Below are 12,881 nucleotides of genomic sequence, written 5' to 3' on the forward strand. Positions count from 1 at the left end.
TTAATTGCTCGATAAGATAAATGTGTCTGTGTGAAATCCAGCTGTACTACTAGTTTTTACTATAGTTAAACTAGTAATGACCTAATGAGTCAGTGATTAGGTTACTACAAATACCATAATATATCATATAATTGCCTACCATATTTATGATGACGTCATTACCGATGTTTCATTTATTTTCGTAAGGATATGGATATTTTTGTATAATTTATTTATTTTACTCCCTTTTATTATTATCATTTTATTATTATCATTTGATGTTTTGTAGGGAGGTTTTATTTATTTATTTATTTATTTTTCTTTCTGTATTTGAATTCCTTTGTCATATAATAGGCTATGTATCAGTCCATGGACCTTGACTTTTTTGTTTGGCCTATGGTTTTCTTCTATGTATATTTTAAATAAATAAATAAATAAATAACGGTAAAAAAGTTTGAGGTTGTGACTTAATTTAGATCGATTTAAAATCGAAATCCTGACACCCTTAATAAAGAATAATGATTAAAAAAAGGATAGGGTTAATACTGACAAGTTGAAAAAATACTGTAGTATACTAGTATAACTGTAGTATTTTAACTGTAGAAAAATTCTTAGTGTTATGAACCTAACATAGCAAATATTCATGTATATTACAGTATAGCCTACAGTTTCTATTTACCATCGTTACAAGAGCTATTATACATCAACAAAGTGTTGTAATTACTACTATAATATACTATAATTTTGTATAGTTAACTATAAAACAAAACGTATACCACAGTATTTATACGTGCATAAAAAATTAAAATATAAAGATTAATGCATGTTCTAATGTCACTTTGGATGTGATAATAGGTGCATAAATCATTTAAAAAGATTTGAAAATGTTCTTCTTGCCTTTTTCATCACGCCATGCCAGTGATTTAACGCTTTCAATGCTCCACAATGGAAGTGTAGTTTATTATAATAGAGGGGGTGGAACAGACGGAAACTGACTAGGCTTCGCCTTGCCCCTCCCAATCTGCAATCCCATTGGTCTAACCGTGCGTATAATACCGCTTACAGTAGTGACGGGCAAGCCTACATAGTAAGCGAATAGAAGAGGATGCGCACATCACGCCATCATATAATCTTCCACATGTACAAGCCGGTAGTAGACGAAAACGTGGGTGGTGCTATTAATTGACAATTGCATTTGAGTTATTATCAAGTGTGTGCTTAAACTGTTTGACACATATACTTCTTTAACACTTACGGATCCAGGAAATGCTCAATAGCGTTACAAATGTGTCGGATACAATCTAGCGCGCGTCCAGCTCGTTTCATCTAAACTGTACTTGTCATCATAATCATAATGGTGGCGGGAGAGTTGCTTCAAGAACAACATATTTTGCCCGACAAAACACCTGGCGGGAGTGTCAGTGCCTGCGAGACGCCCGATGGAGGAAATACAGAACACTACAAGACGCTTTCCAATGGCTCCGTTCATATAACTTTAGATCCAAAGGTGCTGGAGCAAGAGCTTCCAGCACCGGATGAAAAAGACGCGATGCTTCCCAGCGACCAGAATAAACCTCTGGAAACCAAACGGTATTTGTGGAGGTTCGCTGTACTGGCGGTGTTCAGCCTTTATTCCCTCGTCAACGCCTTTCAGTGGATCCAATACGGCATTATCGCAAACATCTTCACGAACTATTATAATGTATCAGACGTGATGGTTGACTGGCTCTCCGTGGTCTATATGGTCGCGTACGTGCCCTTGATCTTCCCCGCTACATGGCTGTTGGATAAAAAGGGACTGAGGATGACAGCGTTACTGGGGGCCGGCCTGAATGCAGTGGGCGCTTGGGTGAAATGCGCCAGTGTGGGTCCTAATCTCTTTTGGGTCACCATGACCGCACAGATTATATGTTCTGTGGCACAGGTGTTCATTTTGGGACTCCCCTCCAGAATCGCATCGGTGTGGTTCGGGCCCAGTGAAGTTTCCACAGCGTGTGCCACTGCTGTGTTAGGCAATCAGGTGTGTATCATAAAAGCATGTGAAATGACGTGTCTTATAGCGATAATTTAGTTAAATATTACATTTGCATCACCTATAGTACACGCTATTACTGTACTGCTGTGGTAACCATAGAAACATCACAGAAATTCTGATTGACTTAATGGTTATAATGGGAATTGTATTGGTTTTAATAGAAACTATAATGGGTCCCCCTGGTAATGTGTTGGGTTCTATTGGTGGGAAATAGGAACCATCATAAAATCCAAAACAGGGAATTTTATAATGGTTTTAATGGAAAATAGCTGTGATAATGTATGAAACTATATTAATGTGGTATGTTTGAGTGGTTTTCATATTTAAATACACATATAAGTATGACATGAGATACTTGTATTACCTTTGCCTAAAGATTGTATGTATATGCTAAATAATGTGTAAGAGAATCCTTATTAATGTCTTCTGCTTTTTCCTTTCAGCTTGGTGTGGCTATTGGTTTCCTGCTGCCACCTGTTCTGGTTCCCAATACTGCAGAAGACAAAGAGCTCATGGGCTACAACATCAGCATAATGTTTTATGGGACAGCTGCAATTTCAACTCTGCTCTTCTTTTTAACAGTATTTGGTAAGTGTCCGCATTGCATGTGGAGTTCGAACTGTGCTTTAACAATTGAACGATGAAGAATTAATGCACTAGAGGACATGACTATTGTTAATACTTGTGTGAATGTTTGTTTGCCTTATCTAAGCATGTGATGCAAATTGACCTCATCCTTAGTTTGCATACTGTTATTAGAGCATGCAATACCGAGAAAAGTAAATCAATGGGTTGATATGGAACACAATTGAGGAGTATTTATAAGTAAAAACCAGCACTGTCTAATGTTGAAAATGCGCATTTTTATATGTATATGATGTCATGTGACACTTGTCATTAGAACAAACACTATTATACACATGGGCAGCAATGTGGGGACAACAATATTTTAAAGGGTATCAAAAATAATACAAATACAGCTCATCCTTCACAATGACTTTCAAAGTTAATTTGACAAGCCATATAAAATTTACATGTGCAAATGTGTGTTTTTGTGTAACACTTTCATGTGAATCCCATGTAAATTCCTACTTAAAAAGTCATTGGGATCACACTGGAAACATGTGGTGATACCTTATGCACACTTCAGAATAAAAGCTACAAAAATGGTCCCTGGGATAGTACCTTTTAAAAAGGTCCTAATATGTACAATTGTGGTACAGATATACACCTGAGGGCTAACATGTTTAATACTGATGACCACAAAGCTACTTGTGTGTTTCAATGACATGATGGACCTCTGATAAGATTTGATTTAGCTTTAAAGGTGTGCATGAGGTTGACCCAAAATATTTTATAAAGAGCTTCTGAATTTGCATTAAATAATGCAAATCTATGAATCTGACACCCTATATGCATCTGTTGCACATGCCATCCTGCACAATTGATCAAACTTTCAGAAAAGGACGTTATAAGAACCATGACTAAGCCCAATTTAATCCCTGCCTTTGAGGTACATGCACATTAATAAGCACATTTAGGTACAAAAGTGTACTTTTTGAAAAGGTACCGCCCCAGTGACAACTTCTGTACCTATTTCTGAGAGTGCCCATGTGATATGTTTTTCACCACATTCATGTGTTTTCTTTCTGTAATTCACAAAAGTTCAGACCTGGTTTAGGAGTAAACCCGATGTTCTCACCTTCTTTTTGTCAGTCATTAAGGACAAACCTCCACTTCCACCCAGCAAGGCCCAAGCTGTACTCTGCGAAACACCTGATGAAGATTATTCATACAAGAAGTCCATCATCAACCTCTTCAAGAACAAGCCATTCATTCTGCTTCTCATTTCTTATGGTAAAAAAGCTAATTGTTTAACTTTTCTTAGTCTAAATGTGTACATGGTAATAGAGAAAAACACCTTTTAAAGGGATAGTTCTGCCAAAAATGATATTTAACCCATGATTTACTTACCCCAAGCTGTCTGAGATGCATATGTCCATCATTTTTCAGACAAACACATTTTCAGTTATTTTAGAAAATGTCTTAGATGTTTAAGTTAATGAAATGTAAAGTTATGGGGTCCATGTCATTCAAGTCTAAAAAATGTGCATCCATCCTTCACAAAATAAATCCAAACGGCTCCACAATGATAAACAAAGGAATTCTAAGGGTAATCCGCGCTGTTTTGTTGTAGAAATATCCAAATTTAAAACTTAACACTGCTATCTTAGTCGCGTCCGCATTCAAGATGAGAGCGTACGCAGTTTATGGAGGGTTCTGTGCCCTTTGCATTTGACATACGTCATTAAGAAAACTGCGTACACTACGCTAATTCACTCTTCTGAATACAGAGGAGCTGTGTTGGGGAAAGTTACTTTTAAAAGTAATGCATTACAATATTAAGTTACTCCCCCAAAAAGTAACTAATTGCGTTACTACGTTACTTTTCATGGATAGTAATGCTTATGTTACTTTTGCATTATTTTTGCGTTAATTTTTCTTACTTGGCTGAGGCTTGATCTCTTTCAGGACTTGCAGTGTTGTGTGTTTTTTATGATCGCAAAAATGTCAAGCTCTGGCCTGCCATCTCCGTTTCTGACTCAAACTGTTCCCGCTCAGGCGCACAGTGCGCGTAATTCTACGTTGTTATGTTCAGTTTCATTAATTTTACTTTTAAATTGAATTAATTAAACTGAAAAGTAACTTGCATTACTTTTTTAAAAAAGTAACTCAAATATTAATGTGTACATTTATAAAGTAATGCGTTACTTTACTTGTTACTTTAGAAAAGTAATATTATTACGTGAGGCACGTTACTTGTAATGCGTTACCCCCAACACTGCAGAGGAGTCTAAGGGGGTTTTCACACCTGCCTTGTTTAGTTCGATTGAATCATACCAGAGTTCGATTGCTCAGTTGGTGCAGTTCGTTTGGGCAGGTGAGAATGCAGCAATCGAACTCTGGTGCGCACCAAAAGCGGACCAAACAAGCGGACCGAGACCAGCTTGCAGAGGTGGTCTCGGTACGCTTTCAAACGAACTCTAGAGTGGTTCGTTTGTGGTGAGAACACGATCCGAGATCGAACCGACCTAACTGCAAAAGTACTGCGCATTTTGGACTAAACCAGCTGCCGTAGTCAACTGCGCAGTGCATTATCGGATGAGGAAGTGTTTGTTGACCGTTTCTATTAGCAATATTAGCACAATGACAAATCGCGGACATACCTGGAGTTGCGAAGAGGTGCGGGCGGAGCGGGATTATTCCTTCTTTTGTTTACTTCCGGGGGTTCCGTTGGAATTTTCCGCAAGTTGATTCTGACCAATCGTGAAGCCGTTTAGGAAATACGTTCAAATACATGTGGCCAATGAGTGATGTTGATCTTATCACATGACAGAATTTTGGTTCGTTTCAATTGGTGCGGATCAGAGCAATCAGTGTGGTGTGAAATGGAACCAAATCTGCTAAAAAAGTTACAATGTATCATTTTTTGCTTTTGGTCCGGACCAAATGAACCGAATTACAGATGTGAAAACGCCCTAAGATGGTGGCGTTACCGGAAGCTAGTTATTTTCTTTTATAAAGTTTTAAATATGGACATTTCTACAGCAGGGCGGCACGGAGCACTCTTTGTTTATCATCGTGGAGCCGTTTGGATTTGTGTTGTGAGGGATGAATGCACATTTTTGGGACTTGAGGGAGTGGACCCCGTAACTTTACATTTGATTAACTGAAACATCTAAGACATTTTCTAAAATAACAAAAAATGTGTTTGTCTGAAAAATGATGTACATATGCATCTCGGACAGCTTAACGGTGAATAAATCATAGGTTTAATTTAATTTTTGGCCGAACTATCCCTTTAAGTGAATCTTTTTTCCCCCTAATAAATCATGTTATTTTATTATAAATGCAGCTAAAAACCAAACATAGTGTTTAATTCTCCAGTCTTTATAAAACATTAGCAAACAGTCAAGTGTTTCAAAAATTTCAAATTTCTAAAATCTCTTGCAGGCATTATGACGGGAACTTTCTACTCCGTATCTACGCTCTTAAATCGAATGATAATTACTCACTATCCGGTAAGTGAACTTTGATAAACTCTCAGTGTACAGCTGCAGGGAAACTGACATGAATTAGGCCATTGTATATGGCTCTGAGACTCTCTGAGCAGACAAACCATGGTACTTTTTTTACGGTACGGTCACTGATTTATTGTGCTAGCTCTTGCAGTTCATTAGGCACTTTTCTGCATGCCTGGAACTCACGAAGAGTCCAAATTCAAAAGACATTTGGTTCTGTAAACATAATATTTGGCAGGCTTTCCCACCAGGCTTATATTTTGGGGACTGCTGCACACACCATGTGACATTACTTACCTTGCTCACATCTTTGGTAGTGAAAGCAATAGTGTTACGGAAAAATGTAGACAAAGCTGAAAGTCCACAATGAGGCCTGTGCACTTGTCTTTGTAAGTTTCCAGTCCCACAATCCAGACATCAAAAATGGCTGGAGGACACAAATTCCAGCATTTTAAAGATAACAACCTTATAAACAGATTTTAAACCCTTAAGCTCTCTTACCTGTTTTCAGCATGTCCTTTTTGTGTTCTTGATTTTTCAGAAACTTGCTTATTTAGGTTGTTGAATTAAATAAGTAATATTCCATTTTCTTAAAAGAAAAATCCAGATAGTTTGCTCACCACAATGTCATCCAAAATGTTGATGTCTTTCTTTGTTCAGTCGAGAAGAAATTATGTTTTTTGAGGAAGGCGTTGCAGGATTTTTCTCATTTTGGTGGACTTTAATAGACACCAACATTTAATATTTAACTCAACACTTAACAGTTTTTTTAAACTGAGTTTCAAAGGACCACAAACAATCCCAAACGAGGCACAAGGGTCCCATCCAGCAAAACGATTGTCATTTTTGACATGAAAAATAACAAATATACACTTTTAAAGCACAACTTTTCATTAAGGTCCGGTCCAGCGCCACCTAACGTTAATGCGTAGTGACGTAGGGAGCTCACGTGTTACATATATAAAACGCACATTTGCGGACCACTGTAAACAATAAACTGACACAAAGACATTAGTTAGTATCAGTTGACATACAACAACGTAGGAACGGTCCTCTTTCAACACACTTGTAAACACTGGGGCAGAGTTTCGCGTTCGTCCTCTGTGACCTCTTGACGTGATGACGTATTGCGTCGGGTCACGCTAGCGCATGACGACCGGATCCAAACGAGAAGTTGTGCTTTAAAAGTGTATATTTGTTATTTTTCTTGTCAAAAATGACAATCGTTTTGCTAGATTAGACCCTTATGCCTCGTTTGGGATTGTTTATAGTCCTTTGAAACTCCGTTGAAAAAAACTGTTAAGTGTTGAGTTAAGTATTAATTGTTGGTGTCTATTAAAGTCCATTAAAATGAGAAAAATCCTGTAATGTTTTCCTCAAAAAACATAATTTCTTCTCGACTGAACAAAGAAAGACATCAACATTTTGGATGACATTGTGGTGAGTAACTTATCTGGATTTTTCTTTTAAGAAAATGGAATATTCCTTTAAATATGGCTTCTGTCCTGACTAAGGTGCATTCTGCTGAATATACAGTAACTCAGTGGTTCCCAAACTTTTTCAGCATGCAGCCCCCCTTGTGTACAGTGCATTTTTCACGGCCCCCCGAAAGAAAATTTAGGACAAAGAAAATGTAATATTTTAATTAAACAAAACATATAAAATTATACCTAGTAGTGCTGTTGGTTAGTTGGGTTATTATTTTTTAGGTTTAATTACACAGATTTCATGATAAATCAATGTATTTTATAAAATGTCATAAAACTGGGGCCCCCCTGGCACCATCTCGCGGCCCCCGTTTGAAAACCACTGCAGTAACGCAATGGCTGACTGTACAATAAGCTGCATGATTTGTAGTATATAATCTAACTCCTATTATCTAAATCTTGAATTTTAGGGTGAAGAGTTAAATGCTGGTAGAATTGGCTTGACTTTGGTGGTGGCTGGAATGGTTGGCTCAATACTCTGCGGACTCTGGCTGGATCGTACTAAAACTTATAAGTATGTGTGTTGACTTTACTAATGGGAATCTTTCTTCCAGTGTTTTCATTTCAATTTAGTAGAAATGGCTTTGTACTTTCATATATGTGTCAGATTTTCTGGATTAGTAGCTGGTAATCTTTAAATCTTTTTACACTTGGTTGAGTAAAATACTTTCTAACAGGATTAACCCTTTTCACTTTCATTAAACTCAGACTTAAGTTCTTGAATTTTTGTCGCGCTTTAGAATGACCACGTTGATCGTCTACATCTTGTCCTTCATTGGAATGGTCGTGTTCACATTCACTCTGGATTTGGGATATTTGCTTGTGATCTTCATAAATGCTGGAGTTCTCGGGTAAGCTTGCTTGAGCCCTACTGTAAAAACAAACATGTTGTTCCTTCGTTCTTCTCTCACACATTGTTCATATGAACACCTGGTTCATTAAGGGATCTTAACACAATTTACTTTAATACATAATATAAATGTTTTAGAACATTTTGTTACAGATCCGTTTGAAGCATTTTAATAGAAGTTCAATAATAAAGTGCTTTCTATTGTCCAAGTTGAGTTTTCAAAGCCACAGCAGGAGTCAGGTGTTTCAACTTGCTATTGTTATTCGACGTAATTAAACATGTTTGTGCATGCTTTATGTTAGCTTAACATTTTACTCAATGTGTCATGTCTCACGTTACTTCCATTTTTGTTTCCGTAAGGTTTTTTATGACCGGTTATCTTCCCATTGGCTTTGAGTTTGGTGTCGAAATCACATACCCGGAGTCTGAGGGCACATCTTCTGGTCTTCTGAATGCATTCGCACAGGTACATTAGATTCAGTACATTAGATTAAACATGCAGTTAGCCGGTTATATAAGATAAGTCTAAAGTCATGCACGCCTATATTTGATGAACATTTTTTGTTTGCCTTTTTGTTGACTAACAGGTTACATTCCTTATAAATGAATCATTCACTATAAATGAGTCATAGATTCTTACTGTACTGTCTTTTTTTATTTGTAGGTTTTTGGGATCATTTTTACTCTCATCCAAGGACAGCTCATCACCGATTACAACCCACTCATCGGAAACATTTTCTTGTGCGCTTGGACCTTCCTAGGCATCATTCTAACAGGTTACTATTTTTTTTTAGAGGACACCTACTTTACATCTTTAAATGTACCTCTACTGATCTGCAAGCATTATTAAAGAACGACTGTATGAAAGTATCTTGTTGTTTTTGCAGCTTTGATTAAATCAGACCTCAAAAGACACAACATCAATGTGGGCAACACTGACAAAGGGCAAGCAGTAAGTCAAACATCTCTTTTATATGCGTCTTTAGATGTTACATTCACAAAGACCATTGTTCTTTTAATCATTGGTAACTTTAGTGAAATTAAAAGGTGTATCTGATAATGTAAAGATCAGAATAAAGTGGTTTTAAGATTAAAGTCAAAAGGGACAAAAGCCAAGTAGTGAGATATCTGAGACCACAAAGCTCATCAAAAATGGAATCTTCACATACCATTTGAAAGTAAAGTGTTATTTTGAATGGCATTATACAAAATGAAATATAAAAAGAGGCACAGCATTGTTGGACATGTTAGATCTTAACTGTGCATGTATTTTTGTTCCTTTAAGGTGCCTGAAGAGAAAGAACCCTGTGCTGCCAAACTGGAATCCAGTTTACCTCACGACACCTCACTGTAAATGTTTATAAACAGCACATCAAACATCACAAAAAACAGATTATAGACTTTCCTGAGATTACTTGAAAATAGGGATGTTCATATTGGCCGGTTAACCGTTAAACAAAGGTAAAAATGTATGAAGGATTAATATTATAAGTTTAAAAAGACGAACAGTGTCGATACGTCCCTACAGACATTTCACCACTTTTCTATCCTTAAAGGGGACATATCATGAAAATCTGACTTTTTGCATGTTTAAGTGCTATAATTCGGTCCCCAGTGCTTCTACACTGCAAAAAATGACTTTCTTGCTTGGTGTTTTTGTCTTGTTTTCAGTGGAGGTGTCTAGACATTCTTGGATCGGGATGTATTTTCTTGATGAGCAAAATTACCTAGGAAAATAATACTAGTTTCTCGACAAGGAATGTACAATTTGGGTGAGTTTGTGCTTGAAACAAGCAAAAATATCTGCCAATGGAGTTAGAAAATTTTACTTGAATTAAGTGTTTAAGAAAAAATAAATCTTATTTCACAATTTTTTTTTCTTACCCCATTGGCAGATGATTTTGCTTGTTTTGGGGACAGTTTCACTTAAATTGTATATTATTTGTCTTAAAACTAGAGTTTTTTGCTTGGGTCATTTTGCTCATCAAGAAGGAGCATCTTGATTTGGGAGTTTTTGGATATTTCTGCTGAGAACAGGACAAAGATACTAAGTGGGAAAAGTCATTTTTTGCAGTGTATCAACCTAGAAATGTGAAAAAGATCAACCCAATAACTAAGTTTTGGTAAACCATTTTCTGTAAGCATGTGAAAAAATAGGTCATTGAAATTTGGCTCCCCTTGTGATGTCAGAAGGGGATAATACCGCCCCTTAATCTGCACTATCCAACTATGGCACTTCCATTTAGTGCAGAGATCAGCTCATTTGCATTTAAAACAGACACATTTTTGCTCACACCTACAAAGTGGCAATTTTAACATGTTATAGTAAATTATCTATATTGTATTTTGAGCTAAACATTCACATATGTACTCTGGGGACACCAAAGATTTATTTGACATCTTAAAAAAGTCTTGTAAAATGTCCCCTGTAATTTGTGAATGGCCTATAAATGACACAAATCAGTGCTGCCCTGTCGGTGTGGTAAAGTAATCATTTGTAGGAGAAATCATTTGTACTGCATACCGTATGTGTGTGTGCTTGAGTATGGTTTGAAAGCTGCACAGAGACGAGCGCGTGTTCACAAAACATCTCTCTTTTTGCACAAACAAACAAAGAAAGAAGATGCAAAAGCATAACTTTTTTGAAATGTGTCCTGCTTTAGAAATAGTCACTGTGGTAGATGAAAAAGAGACAATTTGGCATCTTCGTTCGAATATAAATCCTCTGGACTGATCCCACGCTCTTTGATAATATAATGCTGTGCAGCCAGATTGGAAATTATTGTCTGTAATTATCAAGCAACCCCGAACACCTTGATTAGCTGCTTCAGCTGTGTTTGTTGGGGTTGGAGCTAAAATCTAATAAAATATGATAAAAATGTTGGTACAAATATGATAGTTATCATATGTCTGGCAACACTAAATGTCCCGTAAAATGTGATAATGTATGAATCCTGGTTCTGTTGTTGATCTGTTGCTGCTGTTTGCACGTTCAAATTAAAATCAAATGTTTGTATAGTTTACCGGGTCACAGACAGCCGTCAACTGTATGTTTACTCAATGACAATTTAATATTAAAATCGCATCAGTTAACGGTTAATGTTCGGTTAACAAGCTGCGGTTTTCTGACGGGAAAATGAACTGAAATGAACATCCCTACTTGAAATCTCATTTTTGCTGTAATGTAGTAATAGTCAGTAACGTAGGAAAGTTGCCAGTGATGTTTATTTACAGTCCAAACAATCTGGGCTGTAAAATGTGGATAAACAATTATTTGAGTTACAGAACATGCATGGGACGTTTTATCCATTTCAAGAACTATGGACCAAATATGGGATGTTGATACTGGTAATGCCTATATGTACAATCCTGTTTGTGTGAGAAAAACAGCACAGTAGTGTATTTGTGTGTTTGCGTTGTTTCAGTCCGAGTGTGGTACCATTATACGGGTGCATCTGATTGTAATATTTACATTTTAGGTGGCCCTATACCATTTAAAGTATTTTGTAAACTCAAAATGCCGAGTTATGCACAATGGTAACGCACAAAACAATGTAAAGGCATATCAAGTGCTCGTGCTTCTAAACTGCTTTTAAGCTTTCATTGCAGTGATAAATTGTCATGTTTTCTGATCAGTAACAAAGACTGGAGATTATGCTTGTCTTACTGGTTTATAAATAGCACAAATCAAACCGACCCATAAGCGTATGTTAGTTTAAAGGAATGTGACTTGGTTAGGTGTATGATAGTACAATTTGTTTTTTAAATATTTGGTAGAAAAATCACTTTAATTTTAATTCCAGTGTTTTATAAACCTAGTTTTGCTTTTTTAAGTAACTAACTGTTGTATTTTAGATGCATATTTATTGGGGAAAAAGCCTTTTTTCTAAATGGTTTTTATTTATACATTTTTGCTTTGAATTTTTACTGTTGCTATACAGTGCTCTTTGTTTAATGAAAGCAGCTATGTAGCTAATTGTCATAAAAGATGCTGGGAAATTTACTGTAAGCTGAAACGTATGTAAATGGAATTATATATGTTTTAATGCAGCAGCACGAAGAAGCAAAACTTGAGACTTTCCAATCATTATTACAATCCAAACATTGGAGGAATGTTTCATGGTTTCATAATTTCTGTAAATAATAAACAGCTAAAATTAAAGTTTGCAGTGTGTCCTATGCATTTCTTGGCATTCTGGGTGAAGGGAATAACCAACACTTAAAATTTAAAAATTCTTGCTTGTTAAAAAAATGGGTGTTGGATGAACCTGATTCAATGTTGAAAAAAAAATCAAAATTAACACTTGTTAGAAGCAGTAGCAAGGCTACATCAGGTCCAGGGTGGCATAAATGATGATAATTTCTTTAACTCAATTTCTGACTCCCCGCCAGCCATTTTTTGAAAAGTTGCCCCCAAGCATTTTTAGTGATTTTCACAAAATGCCTTC

The 12,881-nt window shown here is 36.4% G+C and overlaps 1 protein-coding gene across 2 annotated transcripts; it reads left to right on the forward strand.

Moving 5' to 3' along the window:
- Window positions 1-989: 989 nt before the first annotated feature.
- flvcr1 (FLVCR choline and heme transporter 1) lies at window positions 990-12,595 on the forward strand. Of its 2 annotated transcripts, XM_055186553.2 has the most exons (10): window positions 998-1,999; window positions 2,458-2,602; window positions 3,731-3,871; window positions 6,029-6,096; window positions 7,994-8,097; window positions 8,324-8,434; window positions 8,794-8,899; window positions 9,098-9,209; window positions 9,321-9,385; window positions 9,719-12,595. In XM_055186553.2, the coding sequence occupies exons 1-10, from the start codon at window positions 1,334-1,336 to the stop codon at window positions 9,785-9,787; spliced, it is 1,587 nt and encodes a 528-aa protein (XP_055042528.2). In that variant the 5' UTR covers window positions 998-1,333; the 3' UTR covers window positions 9,788-12,595. The 2 variants fall into 2 exon arrangements, 1 of the variants encoding a protein (XP_055042528.2); XR_008639269.2 differs by lacking the exons at window positions 9,321-9,385; window positions 9,719-12,595 and having other exon boundaries at window positions 990-1,999; window positions 8,324-8,436; window positions 8,795-8,899; window positions 9,098-9,152.
- The last annotated feature ends 286 nt before the right edge of the window (window positions 12,596-12,881 follow it).

Source organism: Misgurnus anguillicaudatus, chromosome 18 (assembly GCF_027580225.2).
Source record: "Misgurnus anguillicaudatus chromosome 18, ASM2758022v2, whole genome shotgun sequence".
Lineage (NCBI taxonomy): Eukaryota > Metazoa > Chordata > Actinopteri > Cypriniformes > Cobitidae > Misgurnus > Misgurnus anguillicaudatus.

Excerpts from the sequence above, each read along its gene's own strand:
- flvcr1 (XM_055186553.2), top strand. The coding sequence starts at position 1,334 with ATGGTGGCGGGAGAGTTGCTTCAAGAACAACATATTTTGCCCGACAAA. Across the intron at positions 2,000-2,457 it reads CTGCTGTGTTAGGCAATCAG|CTTGGTGTGGCTATTGGTTT; the intron begins GTGTGTATCATA and ends TTTTCCTTTCAG. Across the intron at positions 6,097-7,993 it reads TGATAATTACTCACTATCCG|GGTGAAGAGTTAAATGCTGG; the intron begins GTAAGTGAACTT and ends CTTGAATTTTAG.